The 18,835-nt window shown below is 45.2% G+C and overlaps 1 protein-coding gene across 1 annotated transcript; it reads left to right on the top strand.

Moving 5' to 3' along the window:
• Positions 1-8,361: 8,361 nt before the first annotated feature.
• Positions 8,362-9,093, top strand: LOC130361094 (uncharacterized). The gene has a single exon (XM_056563660.1). The coding sequence runs from the start codon at positions 8,362-8,364 to the stop codon at positions 9,091-9,093; it is 732 nt and encodes a 243-aa protein (XP_056419635.1).
• The last annotated feature ends 9,742 nt before the right edge of the window (positions 9,094-18,835 follow it).

Below are 18,835 nucleotides of genomic sequence, written 5' to 3' on the forward strand. Positions count from 1 at the left end.
TATGTCGTGTATGTAATATTCTGCCCGTGCGGCTTTTTTTATGTGGGTAAAACTATCAGACCTTTATTCAATCGCATACGCGAACATATCTATTCTTTACGCACCCGAAAAGGTGCGCCGCGTCTGATAAACCACATAGTTGAAGCGCACGGAGCCAATCCAGAAGCCATATCTTTTGCAGGAATAGAAAGTGTGGAGCATAGACCAAGTATACTACGTGACAAGTATTTACTTCAGAGAGAAACCTACTGGATTTTAAAAACAGAAGCAACTGGCCCTTTGGGTCTTAATGATCGAGTTGATCTAGCCCCATGTTTTTAAAGTTACATATCTACACATTTTTGTATTTCATGATTTTATTTCTATAGATGGACCAATACCTTATTAGGTTACCACCCATCTCTCCCATTACTAACTACGTGTCATCAGGTGATAGGTTAGTAATAAGCCCTCACCTGTATTTAGAGATACGAGTTAGTCATTCAGCATAGGCCAGACGAAGCATGTGGAACATGTGAAACGGTCCCGTAGCCAGACAGCTGTACCCCCTGTACGTCTTTTCTCTCCCCATGCATGTGAGTACTAATAAAGAAGAAACTGCTTGAAAACCAGCTCCGGTGAGTCGCCGACTTTTTTCTTACTCTACTAATATAATAGTGCCATACAGTGAACACATAACGCTGCCATACAGTAATATAATAGTGCCATACAGGGAACACATAATGCTGCCATACAGTAATATAATAGTGCCATACAGTGAACACATAATGCTGCCATACAGTAATATAATAGTCCCATACAGTGAACACATAATGCTGCCATACAGTAATATAATAGTGCCATACAGTGAACACATAATGCTGCCATACAGTAATATAATAGTGCCATACAGTGAACACATAATGCTGCCATACAGTAATATAATAGTGCCATACAGTGAACACATAATGCTGCCATACAGTAATATAATAGTGCCATACAGTGAACACATAATGCTGCCATACAGTAATATAATAGTGCCATACAGGGAACACATAATGCTGCCAAACAGTAATATAATAGTGCCATACAGTGAACACATAATGCTGCCATACAGTAATATAATAGTGCCATACAGTGAACACATAATGCTGCCATACAGTAATATAATAGTGCCATATAGTGAACACATAATGGTGCAATGCAGTAACAAATAATGCTGCCATACAGTAACATATAACAGTCCCATACAGTGAACACATAATGCTGCCATACAGTAATATAATAGTGCCATACAGTGAACACATAATGCTGCCATACAGTGAACACATAATGGTGCAATGCAGTAACAAATAATGCTGCCATACAGTAAAATATAACAGTCCCATACAGGGAACACATAATGCTGCCATACAGTAATATAACAGTCCCATACAGGGAACACATAATGCTGCCATACAGTAATATAATAGTGCCATACAGTGAACACATAACGCTGCCATACAGTAATATAATAGTGCCATACAGTGAACACATAATGCTGCCATACAGTAATATAATAGTGCCATACAGTGAACACATAATGGTGCAATGCAGTAACAAATAATGCTGCCATACAGTAACATATAACAGTCCCATACAGGGAACACATAACGCTGCCATACAGTAATATAACAGTGAACACATATTGGTGCAATGCAGTAACAAATAATACTGCCATACAGTAACAAGTAATAGTGCCATACAGTGACATGTTAGTGACAAAGAGAGAACACATGATAGTGCCATATGGTGAACGTATAACAAGTTTCAGCCATATAGTGATGGAGAGGTTAGGAGCCATGTGACCTATTACACTTTACTGACACTATGGAGGGGGGGCGCTCTTACACATCTGAGGTCCAATTACTACCCCCCTGTATAACACGTAAGGTGGAGCCGTATATGCCGCAGCGTCAGCTCGCTCCCTCGTGTTTCCATCACCAGCGCACAGGCTAGACGGCAGCGTCCCCGGACCGGGGTCAACGGTGTAACAGAGGAATGTCCAGCGCCAAGTGCGGTAAAACGCCAGGTATTTTATTGTAGGATCAGTGGATACAAACTTGCATCAGGCAGGAGCCGACGCGTTTTGGACCGTTGCAGGTCCTTAGTCATGGCATAACACACAGGATAAAATCCAAACTTTACATACTTCCCTAGGAGCATCACATGTATCATGACATCACAATTAATAAAGACGTGTGGAAAACATGGAAATGGAAGAATGGATGTGTATGTAGACAGGGATACAGGCGGGAAAACCTACACAAAAAATAATGCAGTATACAGTGGTCCCTCAACATATGATGGTGATCCGATCCAAATGGACCATCGTTTGGTGAAACCATTGTATGTTGGGGGATCCGTGCAATGTAAAGTATAGGACAGTGGTCTACAACCTGCGGACCTCCAGATGTTCCAAAACTACAACACCCAGCATGCCCGGACAGCCAACGGCTGTCCGGGCATGCTGGGTGTTGTAGTTTTGCAACATCTGGAGGTCCGCAGGTTGTAGACCACTGTTAGAGGAAGTTGTACTCACCTGTCCCTGCCGCTCCGGACCGTCACCACTCGTCACCGCTGCCCTGGATGTCGCCGTCCATCGCTGTCGCTGCGTCCCTGGGGTGTCCCCGACGCTCCGGTAAGGCTTCTGCTTCCCCGGAATCCTCGCTCTCCGTCGCCGCCATCACATGGCTGCGCACGCTGCTCCTATTGGATGACGGGATGGCGTGCGCAGCGACGTGATGACAATGATGGAGAGCGCCGACGATGCAGGGGATCCTGAAGAGGACGCGCCGGAGCCCCGAGGACAGGTAAGTGATCGTCAGCGGACCACACGGGGCACCGTAAATGGCTATCCGGTGGTGGCTGAAGCAGTCTGCGCTGCAGGATAGACGTTTATGCGATGGCCCCGACATACAAAAGCATCATATGTTGATGCTGCCTCTGAGAGTGATCGTATGCTGGAATGATCGTATGTCGGGGCCACCGGAGGTCGGGGGTCACTGTATAACAGATCGTATGTCGGGGCCATCGGAGGTCGGGGGTCACTGTATATATATGGTATGTCGGGGCCATCGTAGGTCGGGGGGGGGGTCACTGTATATATATGGTATGTCGGGGCCACCGGAGGTCGGGGGTCACTGTATAACAGATCGTATGTCGGGGCCATCGTAGGTCGGGGGGGTCACTGTATATATATGGTATGTCGGGGCCATCGTAAGTCGGGGGGGTCACTGTATATATATGGTATGTCGGGGCCATCGTAAGTCGGGGGTCACTGTATATATATGGTATGTCGGGGCCATTGGAGGTTGGGGGGTCACTGTATATATATGGTATGTCGGGGCCATCGTAGGTCGGGGGGGTCACTGTATATATATGGTATGTCGGGGCCAGCGGAGGTCGGGGGGTCACTGTATAACAGATCGTATGTCGGGGCCATCGGAGGTCGGGGGGTCACTGTATACAGCAGCCCTACACAAAGTAATAAACAATAGAAAAGTCATCATGAATAAAAAAATATAATAATTTCCGTCTTTTCTTTCTTTTCTTCTTTCTTTTTCCTTTTTTTTTCCTTTCTCTCTTGCCCCCCCCCTTTTTTATACTTTCTCTTTATAAAAATAAATTCATTTTATTTTTATTTTTTTTTATGTTATTGATTGTTACACAAGAGGTGATAAGAGGTGATGAGCAGGATACATTTAGATGGACTCGTCAATATCAGGTCACGTCTCATGTTCATTCCATCCGTCTCTCTTCTGTTTAACACGAAAATCCAATTGGGTTCTGTATTGAATGACTTCCGGTTCATGTCGCCCCCTCTGACACTGTTTCGGACCCGTTCTATTGCATTAACTGAAGTCGTATAGTAATTGATATAACGTTTATTAAAGGGGTACTCCGGTGAAAACCTTTTTTCTTTTAAATCAACTGGCTCCGGAAAGTTAAACATATTTGTAAATTACTTCTATCAAAAAATCTTAATCCTTCCTGTACTTATTAGCTGCTGAATACTACATAGGAAATTCTTTTCTTTTTGGAATGCTCTCTGATGACATCACGACCACAGTGCTCTCTGCTGACATTATTATAATAATAATAATAACACTTTATTTATTGTTGTCCTTAGTGGGATTTGAACCCAAGTCCCCAGCACTGCAAAGCAGCAATGCTAACCACTGAGCCACCATGCTGCCCTTAGCATACATCTGCTATGCACGGTTGCTAAAATGGACAGAGATGTCAGCAGAGAGCACTGTGCTTGTGATGTCATCAGTGTTCCAAAAAGAAAGGAATTTCCTCTGTAGCATTCAGCAGCTAATAAGTACGGAAGGATTAAGATTTTTTTAATAGAAGCAATTTACAAATATGTTTAACTTTCTGGCACCAGTTGATTTAAAAGAAAAAAGGTTTCACCGGAGTACCCCTTTAAAGTATCTTCTGCCGAAACTATAAGAGAAAAAGGATTAGAGAGCAGTATGTGGGAGCAGGTAAGACGCTGTCTGTGGCCGCGTCGCCAGGAGCCCAGGGAGGATTAGCGGATTTTTTAGTGTCATCTAGAAATAAACTGGGGGGGAAAGTGTAGAACCTAAAGAGGGACCTCATCTAGAGACAACTTTAAAGGGGTACTCCGGCCCTCAGACATCTTATCCCCTATCCAAAGGATAGGGGATAAGATGTCCCGCCTCTGAGGACCCCCGCAATCTTGTATTCGCCACCCACCTGTTTGAGCTGCACGCCGCGGTGCCAGCTCACTAACAGCCGGGTGGCGACCACAGGGCCGGAGTATCGTGACATCATGACTCCGCCCCCATGTGATGTCACTCCCCGCCCCCACTATGCATATGCAAGTCTATGGGAGGGGGGAATGCAGACCATGGGGCCGGAGCATCGTGACATCATGACTCCACCCCCCGTGTGAAATTACCCCCCCCCCCCCCCCCCCGCCCCCGCTATGCAAGCCTATGGGAGGGGGCGTGGCACGCCCCCTCCCATAGACTTGCATAGTGGGGGCAGGGGGGTGACGTCACACGGGGCGGAGTCGTGACATCATGATACTCCGGCCCCGTGGTCGCCACCCGGCTGTTTGTGATCTGGCACCGCGGCGTGCAGCTCAAACAGGTGGGTCACGAATACAAGATTGCGGGGGTCCCCAGAGGCAGGACCACCGCGGTGAGAGTACCCCTTTAATATACGACTTGTCTATTTCGTGTAGGGCTGTATCATTTTCCAAGATCCGTAGATGTTTCTGCAAAATGTGTTTGATGGCAGAAAAGTGTTTACTGTAACTCGGAATGAAAACTGGTCATTTGGACTTGTTGGCTACGTGGTCAGGGGACTTGCGAGTAAATCTCGTTTTCGGATTTTTGCTCTATTATAAGTGGTCTTCAAAATCTGTTCACTGTGGCCCCTGTCAGGAAGTACCCTGGATTCTCTCTCTAAAATAATATCACTAGAACAATTTCTCCTTAGAAGAACCCACTCCCCATAAGGGATGTTATTAACTCCATGTTGGGTGGCATGAATCTGTGGTGTGCCAGTACCGTATTGCATACCGTACCTTGTATGGTGGTCCCCAAAGTCAGAGTTAGGGTTCATGCACACCACGTTTTTGCTATCCAGTTCCCGTATCAGGTTTTTTGTAAAAAATGGATAGGCAAAAACTGGACTCAACCGTATTAAACCGTGTGCACATAGATCAACCTGTATACGGTTTGAATCGTGATGTACGGTTTAATCCGGTTGTATTCGTTTTCACCCTAAAAAAACGTATACGTCTGTCAGTGTTCGCCTTGTTTTTAAATAAAGTTTTTCCAGAAAGAACATTCTAGAAGGTGGGTGGTGTTTTCGGCTTGCATTGCGCATGTGCAATAATAAAAACGGAGGGATTAAAACTGGTGCAACCGTACACTCATACGGTTTAGTCCGGTTCTCATTGACTTCCATGTTTATAAAAACGTATCCGGTTAGGATACGGTTGGTCAACCGGACCTAAAAACGCTGTATACTCCGGTTGCGAACACGGCTGAAAAACCAGGCCCAACCGTAAAGTCGCCAAACGGACATAACCGTATGATGCGTTTGCAATGTTAAGTCAATACATCCAGTTTTCGATACGTTTTAGTACGGTTTTTGAAGGAAAACCGTATACGGGAACTGGATAGCAAAAACGTGGTGTACATGCGCCCTTACTACGTTCACGTAGGGTCCCCCAGGTGGGACAGCCCCTAGTCACCTCCTCCTTCTCTAATTTTATAATGCTATTATGTATATATTTAATAATGTGTATATTTAATATAGGGTATATTAGTCTACTTACCTTGGTAGCGTCGCAGGACCTTCGGTCAGGTGACTGTGTTAATTCCTCTATGATATGTTGGAGGACCTTTGGAGCACCTTGGGTCACATGTTACCCATAACTCTCTGTACAGAAGATTGACAGCTCTATGGGCCAGTGAGCTTAAGTCCAGCCCCTGCCCATATAAGGGAGCTGTAGCCAATGATCGCTCTCTTGGGTTGCTGCTCTCATGGATGCCGGACTAGCAGGACGGATCTGCACAACTTTCAAAGACAAGCTAGGCCAGAAAACCTACCGGCCTCAGCCTGAAACTAAACCGTGAGTTAACATCTAAATCCCCACTAAAGCTAGCGTGATTACTGGACCGAATCTAATCCCCTAAATCCAGTGGATCCCCGCAACAATTACCTCCTTAAAGGGGTAGTCCAGTGGTGAAAAACGTATCCCCTATCCTAAGGATAGGGGATAGGTTTGAGATCGCGGGGGGGTCTGACCGCTGGGGCCCCCTGCGATCTCTCTGTACGGGCCCCCGGCTCTCCGGCCAGATAGCGGGTGTCGACCCCCGCATGAAGCGGCGGCCCTCAATACATCTCTATGGCAGAGTCGGAGATTGCCGAAGGCAGCACTTCGGCTCTGCCATAGAGTTGTATTGAGGGGGCGTGTCGGCTGCCGGGGGCGTGTCGGGAGCCCCTTCCCGTGGGCTGTCGGGGCTCCGTACAGGAGATCGCAGGGTGCCCCAGTGGTCGGACCCCCCGCGATCTCAAACTTATCCCCTATCCTTAGGATAGGGGATAAGTTGTTCACCACTGGGTCACCACTGGACTACTCCTTTAAGCTCCATAGACTGTTGCAAAACTACAACTCCCAGCATGCTGGGAGTTGTAGTTTTGCGACATCTGGAGGTCAGCAGGTTGGAGACAACTGATATAGATGTTAGCGAAAGAAGGCGAATATTTAGCCCCCCATAGAAGCTCCCCTGATCTCAAGGAAATAATCACCATTATAGGGGTACTCCGGTGGAATACTTTTTTTTTTTTTTTTTTTAAATCAACTGGTGCCAGAAAGTTAAACAGATTTGTAAATTACTTCTATTAAAAAATCGTAATCCTTCCAGTACTTATTAGCTGCTGAATACTACAGAGGAAATTCTTTTCTTTTTGGAACACAGAGCTCTCTGCTGACATCACAAGCACAGGGCTCTCTGCTGACATCATGAACACAGAGCTCTCTGCTGACATCATGAACACAGTGCTCTCTGCTGACATCATGAACACAGAGCTCTCTGCTGACATCATGAACACAGAGCTCTCTGCTGACATCATGACCACAGTGCTCTCTGCTGACATCATGAACACAGAACTCTCTGCTGACATCATGACCACAGTGCTCTCTGCTGACATGAACACAGAGCTCTCTGCTGACATCATGAACAGAGAGCTCTCTGCTGACATCATGACCACAGTGCTCTCTGCTGACATCATGAACACAGAGCTCTCTGCTGACATCATGAACACAGAGCTCTCTGCTGACATCATGACCACAGTGCTCTCTGCTGACATCATGACCACAGTGCTCTCTGCTGACATCATTACCACAGTGCTCTCTGCTGACATCTCTGTCCATTTTAGGAACTGTCCAGAGCAGCATATGTTTGCTATGGTGATTTTCTCCTACTCTGGACAGTTCCTAAAATGGACAGAGATCTCAGCAGAGAGCACTGCGCTCGTGATGTCAGCAGAGAGCTCTGTGTTCCAAAAAGAAAAGAATTCCCTCTGTAGTATTCAGCAGCTAATAAGTACTGGAAGGATTAAGATTTTTTAATAGAAGTACTTTACAAATCTGTTTAACTTTCTGGCACCAGTTGATTAAAAAAAACAACGAAAAAAAAAAAACTTTTCCTCCGGAGTACCCCTTTAAACGTAAAATAATTGTAAGACAACAGAAATTCTGTGGCCATGATGATAAATTCCTTCAGACCAGGGGAGTAGTTGCTATGGGCATCGAGATGTTGGGAAAGTGTAAATAGACTGCGCCGATGTGGTATGGAGGGGTACAAGGCGGTGACATCACATGTAGCCCAAGAGAAATTTTCCGACCATTCCATTTTATTAACTATTTATCAAACATGTTTATTGTCCCTGAGGAAAGACGGGGGGATTTTGGTTAATGGTTGTAAATGCGAGTCAATCGAGCCAACCGAGTCAACCGACCCAACCGAGCCAACCGAGCCAACCGAGTCAACCGGGCCAACCGAGCCAACCGAGCAAACTGAGCCAACCGACCCAACCGAGTCAACCGAGCCAACCGAGTCAACCGAGCCAACCGAGTCAACCGAGCCAACCGAGCCAACCGAGCCAACCGAGCAAACTGAGCCAACCGAGCCAACCGAGCCAACCGAGTCAACCGAGCCAACCGAGCAAACTGAGCCAACCGACCCAACCGAGTCAACGGAGGCAACCAAGTCAACCGGGCCAACCGAGCCAACCGAGCCAACCGGGCCAACCGAGCAAACCGAGCCAACCGAGCAAGCCAAGCCAACGGAGCCAACCGACCCAACCGAGCCAACCGGGCCAACCGAGTCAACCGGGCCAACCAAGCAAGCCAAGCCAACCGAGCCAACCGAGTCAACCGGGCCAAGCGAGCCAACCGAGTCAACCGGGCCAACCGGGCCAACCGGGCCAACCGAGCCAACCGGGTCAACCGAGCCAACCGGGCCAACCAAGCCAAACGGGTCAACCGTGCCAACCGAGCCAACCGAGTCTCTGCCCAAGTGACCCTATACCCGTCACAATGGGTTGAAGGGCAGATGGACAAACGCCTTTATGTAACTTGGCGAGGGAGTGGAAGACTGGGGTGACTGGATTGTCCACATATAGATACCTAAACCCCCATGGTAAATCCTTCCTGAGGGCGAACTGACATGACTTGGTGGGAATAACTGTAAGTTTTCTATAGGTGGAGGTGTCATTAAGCATTTCTGAATTTAATGTAGATGCTGCAGCGCCTCTAGTGGTGAGATGAGTGAACAGCACATTGTCTATAATGTGTCAGATTGTGCCGCCTCTATAACCGCTCACCGGTCACCATTACCGCAGATCCCAGACATCGTAGATTTGGTGGAGATGACAGAGAGCGGCTGCAGGAATAATGGGCAGAATAATTGATGCGTCTGTTTCGGGATCGTTCTCCACTTCTGATTAAATGAATATTTAAATCGCCTCATTATTCACTTTAATTGACTTTCCTGCTGCCGAACATAGTTTCACTTTCATTATTAATACAGCAAGGCAAGAAAAAATGGCGCTGACAGAATTGGTCCTTGGTTAGTCGGGAAAGAATATGGATGAGGAGGCGATAATGGATCCGCAGTACGGGGTCAGCTGTGGCACGATCGGGGTTAATAAGAGGATACAATGTGAAGCCTTGACCATATAACAGACTACTGTGCCGCCATATACCTGATGTCATCCTGAGGCTGTTCACAGCGTTACCACTGGGGGCAGTAAATGGCGGCACACTGAATATAAAGCATTAGGGGAAGATACTACAGGAATGTACAGCATGGAGAGACAGTCTACAGTACAGCATGGAGAGACAGTCTACTGTACAGCATGGAGAGACAGTCTACAGTACAGCATGGAGAGACAGTCTACTGTACAGCATGGAGAGACAGTCTACAGTACAGCATGGAGAGACAGTCTACTGTACAGGAGATAATACAGGAATGTACAGCATGGAGAGACAGTCTACTGTACAGCATGGAGAGACAGTCTACTGTACAGCATGGAGAGACAGTCTACTGTACAGCATGAAGAAACAGTCTACTGTACAGCATGGAGAGACAGTCTACTGTACAGCATGGAGAGACAGTCTACTGTACAGCATGAAGAGACAGTCTACTGTACAGCATGGAGAGACAGTCTACTGTACAGCATGGAGAGACAGTCTACTGTACAGCATGGAGAGACAGTCTACTGTACAGCATGGAGAGACAGTCTACTGTACAGCATGGAGAGACAGTCTATTGTACAGCATGGAGAGACAGTCTATTGTACAGCATGGAGAGACAGTCTACAGTACAGCATGGAGAGACAGTCTACTGTACAGGAGATAATACAGGAATGTACAGCATGGAGAGACAGTCTACTGTACAGCATGGAGAGACAGTCTACTGTACAGCATGGAGAGACAGTCTACTGTACAGCATGGAGAGACAGTCTATTGTACAGCATGGAGAGACAGTCTACTGTACAGCATGGAGAGACAGTCTATTGTACAGCATGGAGAGACAGTCTACTGTACAGCATGAAGAGACAGTCTACTGTACAGCATGGAGAGACAGTCTACTGTACAGCATGGAGAGACAGTCTATTGTACAGCATGGAGAGACAGTCTACTGTAAAGCATGGAGAGACAGTCTACTGTACAGCATGGAGAGACAGTCTACTGTACAGGAGATAATACAGGAATGTACAGCATGGAGAGACAGTCTACTGTACAGCATGGAGAGACAGTCTACAGTACAGCATGGAGAGACAGTTTACTGTACAGGAGATAATACAGGAATGTACAGCATGGAGAGACAGTCTACTGTACAGCATGGAGAGACAGTCTACTGTACAGCATGGAGAGACAGTCTACTGTACAGCATGAAGAGACAGTCTACTGTACAGCATGGAGAGACAGTCTACTGTACAGCATGGAGAGACAGTCTATTGTACAGCATGGAGAGACAGTCTACTGTAAAGCATGGAGAGACAGTCTACTGTACAGCATGGAGAGACAGTCTACTGTACAGGAGATAATACAGGAATGTACAGCATGGAGAGACAGTCTACTGTACAGCATGGAGAGACAGTCTATTGTACAGCATGGAGAGACAGTCTATTGTACAGCATGGAGAGACAGTCTACTGTACAGCATGGAGAGACAGTCTACTGTACAGCATGGAGAGACAGTCTACAGTACAGCATGGAGAGACAGTCTACTGTACAGGAGATAATACAGGAATGTACAGCATGGAGAGACAGTCTACTGTACAGCATGGAGAGACAGTCTACTGTACAGCATGGAGAGACAGTCTACTGTACAGCATGGAGAGACAGTCTATTGTACAGCATGGAGAGACAGTCTACTGTACAGCATGGAGAGACAGTCTATTGTACAGCATGGAGAGACAGTCTACTGTACAGCATGAAGAGACAGTCTACTGTACAGCATGGAGAGACAGTCTACTGTACAGCATGGAGAGACAGTCTATTGTACAGCATGGAGAGACAGTTCACTGTAAAGCATGGAGAGACAGTCTACTGTACAGCATGGAGAGACAGTCTACTGTACAGGAGATAATACAGGAATGTACAGCATGGAGAGACAGTCTACTGTACAGCATGGAGAGACAGTCTACAGTACAGCATGGAGAGACAGTTTACTGTACAGGAGATAATACAGGAATGTACAGCATGGAGAGACAGTCTACTGTACAGCATGGAGAGACAGTCTACTGTACAGCATGAAGAGACAGTCTACTGTACAGCATGAAGAGACAGTCTACTGTACAGCATGGAGAGACAGTCTACTGTACAGCATGGAGAGACAGTCTATTGTACAGCATGGAGAGACAGTCTACTGTAAAGCATGGAGAGACAGTCTACTGTACAGCATGGAGAGACAGTCTACTGTACAGGAGATAATACAGGAATGTACAGCATGGAGAGACAGTCTACTGTACAGCATGAAGAGACAGTCTACTGTACAGCATGAAGAGACAGTCTACTGTACAGCATGGAGAGATAGTCTACTGTACAGCATGGAGAGACAGTCTACTGTACAGGAGATAATACAGGAATGTACAGCATGGAGAGACAGTCTACTGTACAGCAAGGAGAGACAGTCTACTGTACAGCATGGTGAGACAGTGTACTGTACAGGAGAAAATACAGGAATGTACAGCATAGAGACAGTCTACTGTACAGCATGGAGAGACGGTCTACTGTACAGCATGGAGAGACAGTCTACTGTACAGCATGGAGAGACAGTCTACTGTACAGGAGATAATACAGGAATGTACAGCATGGAGAGACAGTCTACTGTACAGCAAGGAGAGACAGTCTACTGTACAGCATGGTGAGACAGTCTACTGTACAGGAGATAATACAGGAATGTACAGCATAGAGACAGTCTACTGTACAGCATGGAGAGACAGTCTACTGTACATCATGGAGAGACAGTCTCCTGTACAGCATGGAGAGACAGTCTACTGTACAGCATGGAGAGACAGTCTACTGTACAGCATGGAGAGACAGTCTACTGTACAGCATGGAGAGACAGTCTACTGTACAGCATGAAGAGACAGTCTACTGTACAGCATGGAGAGATAGTCTACTGTACAGCATGGAGAGACAGTCTACTGTACAGCATGGAGAGACAGTCTACTGTACAGCATGAAGAGACAGTCTACTGTACAGCATGGAGAGACAGTCTACTGTACAGGAGATAATACAGGAATGTACAGCATGGAGAGACAGTCTACTGTACAGCATGAAGAGACAGTCTACTGTACAGCATGGAGAGACAGTCTACTGTACAGCATGGAGAGACAGTCTACTGTACAGGAGATAATACAGGAATGTACAGCATGGAGAGACAGTCTACTGTACAGCAAGGAGAGACAGTCTACTGTACAGCATGGTGAGACAGTCTACTGTACAGGAGATAATACAGTAATGTACAGCATAGAGACAGTCTACTGTACAGCATGGAGAGACAGTCTACTGTACAGCATGGAGAGACAGTCTACTGAACAGCATGGAGAGACAGTCTACTGTACAGGAGATAATACAGGAATGTACAGCATGGAGAGACAGTCTACTGTACAGCATGGAGAGACAGTTTACTGTACAGCAAGGAGAGACAGTCTACTGTACAGCATGGAGAGACAGTCTACTGTACAGCATGGAGAGACAGTCTACTGTACAGCATGGAGAGACAGTCTACTGTACAGGAGATAATACAGGAATGTACAGCATAGAGAGACAGTCTACTCTACGGCAGATAATACAGGAATGTACAGCATGGAGAGACAGTCTACTGTACAGCAGATAATACAGGAATGTACAACATGGAGAGACAGTCTACTGTACAGCAGATAATACAGGAATGTACAGCATGGAGAGACAGTCTACTGTACAGGAGATAATACAGGAATATACAGCATGGAGAGACAGTCTACTGTACAGGAGATAATACAGGAATGTACAGCATGAAGAGACAGTCTACTGTACAGCAGATAATACAGGAATATACAGCATGGAGAGACAGTCTACTATACAGCAGATAATACAGGAATGTACAGCATGGAGATACAGTCTACTGTACAGCAGATAATACAGAAATGTACAGCATGGAGAGACAGTCTACTGTACAGCAGATAATACAGGAATGTACAGCATGGAGAGACAGTCTACTGTACAGCAGATAATACAGGAATATACAGCATGGAGAGACAGTCTACTATACAGCAGATAATACAGGAATGTACAGCATGGAGAGACAGTCTACTGTACTGCAGATAATACAGAAATGTACAGCATGGAGAGACAGTCTACTGTACAGCAGATAATACAGGAATGTACAGCATGGAGAGACAGTCTACTGTACAGCAGATAATACAGGAATGTACACCATGGAAAGACAGTCTACTGTACAGCAGATAATACAGGAATGTACAGCATGGAGAGACAGTCTACTGTACAGGAGATAAAACAGGAATGTACAGCATGGAGAGACAGTCTACTGTACAGCAGATAATACAGGAATGTACAACATGGAGAGACAGTCTACTGTACAGGAGATAATACAGGAATGTACAGCATGAAGAGACAGTCTACTGTACAAGAGATAATACAGGAATGTACAACATAGAGAGACAGTCTACTGTACAGCAGATAATACAGGAATGTACAGCATGAAGAGACAGTCTACTGTACAGGAGATAATACAGGAGTGTACAGCATGGAGAGACAGTCTACTGTACAGCAGATAATACAGGGATGTACAGCATGGAGAGACAGTCTACTGTACAGGAGATAATACAGGAATATACAGCATGGAGAGACAGTCTACTGTACAGCATATAATACAGGAATGTACAGCATGGAGAGACAGTCTACTGTACAGCAGATAATACAGGAATGTACAGCATGGAGAGACAGTCTACTGTACAGGGGATAATACAGGAATGTACAGCATGGAGAGACAGTCTACTGTACAGCAGATAATACAGGAATGTACAGCATGGAGAGACAGTCTACTGTACAGCAGATAATACAGGAATGTACAGCATGGAGAGACAGTCTACTGTACAGCAGATAATACAGGAATGTACAGTATGGAGAGACAGTCTACTGTACAGCAGATAATACAGAAATGTACAGCATGGAGAGACAGTCTACTGTACAGGAGATAATACTGGAATGTACAGCATGGAGAGACAGTCTACTGTACAGCAGATAATACTGGAGTGTACAGCATGGAGAAACAGTCTACTGTACAGCATGGAGAGACAGTCTACTGTACAGCATGGAGAGACAGTCTACTGTACAGGAGATAATACAGGAATATACAGCATGGAGAGACAGTCTATTGTACAGCAGATAATACAGGAATGTACAGCATGGAGAGACAGTCTACTGTACAGGAGATAATACAGGAATGTACAGCATGAAGAGACAGTCTACTGTACAGCAGATAATACAGGAATATACAGCATGGAGAGACAGTCTACTGTACTGCAGATAATACAGAAATGTACAGCATGGAGAGACAGTCTACTGTACAGGAAATAATACAGGAATGTACAGCATGGAGAGACAGTCTACTGTACAGCAGATAATACAGAAATGTACAGCATGGAGAGACAGTCTACTGTACAAGAGATAATACAGGAATGTACAGCATGGAGAGACAGTCTACTGTACAGCAGATAATACAGGAATGTACAGCATGGAGAGACAGTCTACTGTACTGCAGATAATACAGAAATGTACAGCATGGAGAGACAGTCTACTGTACAGCAGATAATACAGGAATGTACAGCATGGAGAGACAGTCTACTGTACAGCAGATAATACAGGAATGTACACCATGGAAAGACAGTCTACTGTACAGCAGATAATACAGGAATGTACAGCATGGAGAGACAGTCTACTGTACAGGAGATAAAACAGGAATGTACAGCATGGAGAGACAGTCTACTGTACAGCAGATAATACAGAAATGTACAACATGGAGAGACAGTCTACTGTACAGGAGATAATACAGGAATGTACAGCATGAAGAGACAGTCTACTGTACAGGAGATAATACAGGAATGTACAACATAGAGAGACAGTCTACTGTACAGCAGATAATACAGGAATGTACAGCATGAAGAGACAGTCTACTGTACAGGAGATAATACAGGAGTGTACAGCATGGAGAGACAGTCTACTGTACAGCAGATAATACAGGGATGTACAGCATGGAGAGACAGTCTACTGTACAGGAGATAATACAGGAATATACAGCATGGAGAGACAGTCTACTGTACAGCATATAATACAGGAATGTACAGCATGGAGAGACAGTCTACTGTACAGCAGATAATACAGGAATGTACAGCATGGAGAGACAGTCTACTGTACAGGGGATAATACAGGAATGTACAGCATGGAGAGACAGTCTACTGTACAGCAGATAATACAGGAATGTACAGCATGGAGAGACAGTCTACTGTACAGCAGATAATACAGGAATGTACAGCATGGAGAGACAGTCTACTGTACAGGAGATAATACAGGAATGTACAGCATGGAGAGACAGTCTACTGTACAGCAGATAATACTGGAATGTACAGCATGGAGAGACAGTCTACTGTACAGCAGATAATACAGGAATGTACAGCATGGAGAGACAGTCTACTGTACAGCAGATAATACAGGAATGTACAGTATGGAGAAACAGTCTACTGTACAGCAGATAATACAGAAATGTACAGCATGGAGAGACAGTCTACTGTACAGGAGATAATACTGGAATGTACAGCATGGAGAGACAGTCTACTGTACAGCAGATAATACTGGAGTGTACAGCATGGAGAAACGGTCTACTGTACAGCATGGAGAGACAGTCTACTGTACAGCATGGAGAGACAGTCTACTGTACAGCAGATAATACAGGAATGTACAGCATGGAGAGACAGTCTACTGTACAGCAGATAATACAGGAATGTACAGCATGGAGAGACAGTCTACTGTACAGGAGATAATACAGGAATATACAGCATGGAGAGACAGTCTATTGTACAGCAGATAATACAGGAATGTACAGCATGGAGAGACAGTCTACTGTACAGGAGATAATACAGGAATGTACAGCATGAAGAGACAGTCTACTGTACAGGAAATAATACAGGAATGTACAGCATGGAGAGACAGTCTACTGTACAGCAGATAATACAGGAATGTACAGCATGGAGAGACAGTCTACTGTACAGGAGATAATACAGGAATGTACAGCATGGAGAGACAGTCTACTGTACAACAGATAATATAGGAATGTACAGCATGAAGAGACAGTCTACTGTACAGCAGATAATACAGGAATGTACAGCATGGAGAGACAGTCTACTGTACAGCAGATAATATAGGAATGTACAGCATGAAGAGACAGTCTACTGTACAGCAGATAATATAGGAATGTACAGCATGAAGAGACAGTCTACTGTACAGGAGATAATACAGCATGGAGAGACAGTCTACTGTACAGCAGATAATATAGGAATGTACAGCATGGAGAGACAGTCTACTGTACAGCAGATAATACAGGAATGTATAGCATGGAGAGACAGTCTACTGTACAGGGGATAATACAGGAATGTACAGCATGGAGAGACAGTCTACTGTACAGCAGATAATACAGGAATGTACAACATGGAGAGACAGTCTACTGTACAGCAGATAATAATGGAGTGTACAGCATGGAGAGACAGTCTACTGTACAGCAGATAATACAGGAATGTACAGCATGGAGAGACAGTCTACTGTACAGCAGATAATACAGGAATGTACAGCATGGAGAGACAGTCTACTGTACAGCAGATAATACAGGAATGTACAGCATGGAGAGACAGTCTACTGTACAGCAGATAAAACAGGAATGTACAGCATGGAAAGACAGTCTACTGTACAGCATGGAGAGACAGTCTACTGTACAGGAGATAATACACGAATGTACAGCATGGAGAGACAGTCTACTGTACAGCATGGAGAGACAGTCTACTGTACAGCATGGAGAGACAGTCTACTGTACAGCAGATAATACAGGAATGTACAGCATGGAGAGACAGTCTACTGTACAGCATGGAGAGACAGTCTACTGTACAGCATGCAGAGACAGTCTACTGTACAGGGGATAATACAGGAATGTACAGCATGGAGAGACAGTCTACTGTACAGCAGATAATACAGGAATGTACAGCATGGAGAGACAGTCTACTGTACAGGAGATAATACAGGAACATACAGCATGGAGAGACAGTCTACTGTACAGGGGATAATACAGGAATGTACAGCATGGAGAGACAGTCTACTGTACAGCAGATAATACTGGAGTGTACAGCATGGAGGGACAGTCTACTGTACAGCAGATAATACAGGAATGTACAGCATGGAGAGACAGTCTACTGTACAGCAGATAAAACAGGAATGTACAGCATGGAAAGACAGTCTACTGTACAGCATGGAGAGACAGTCTACTGTACAGGAGATAATACAGGAATGTACAGCATGGAGAGACAGACTACTGTACAGGAGATAATACAGGAATGTACAGCATGGAGAGACAGTCTACTGTACAGCAGATAATACAGGAGTGTACAGCATGGAGAGACAGTCTACTGTACAGGAGATAATACAGGAATGTCCAGCATGGAGAGACAGTCTACTGTACAGCATGGAGAGACAGTCTACTGTAGAGCAGATAATACAGGAATGTACAGCATGGAGAGACAGTCTACTGTACAGCAGATAATACAGGAATGTACAGCATGGAGAGACAGTCTACTGTACAGGAGATAATACAGGAATATACAGCATGGAGAGACAGTCTACTGTACAGCAGATAATATAGGAATGTACAGCATGAAGAGACAGTCTACTGTACAGCAGATAATACAGGAATGTATAGCATGGAGAGACAGTCTACTGTACAGCAGATAATACAGGAATGTACAGCATGGAGAGACAGTCTACTGTACAGCAGATAATACAGGAATGTACAGCATGGAGAGACAGTCTACTGTACAGGGGATAATACAGGAATGTACAGCATGGAGAGACAGTCTACTGTACAGCAGATAATACTGGAGTGTACAGCATGGAGAGACAGTCTACTGTACAGCAGATAATACAGGAATGTACAGCATGGAGAGACAGTCTACTGTACAGCAGATAATACAGGAATATACAGCATGGAGCG

Source organism: Hyla sarda, chromosome 3 (genome assembly GCF_029499605.1).
Source record: "Hyla sarda isolate aHylSar1 chromosome 3, aHylSar1.hap1, whole genome shotgun sequence".
NCBI lineage: Eukaryota > Metazoa > Chordata > Amphibia > Anura > Hylidae > Hyla > Hyla sarda.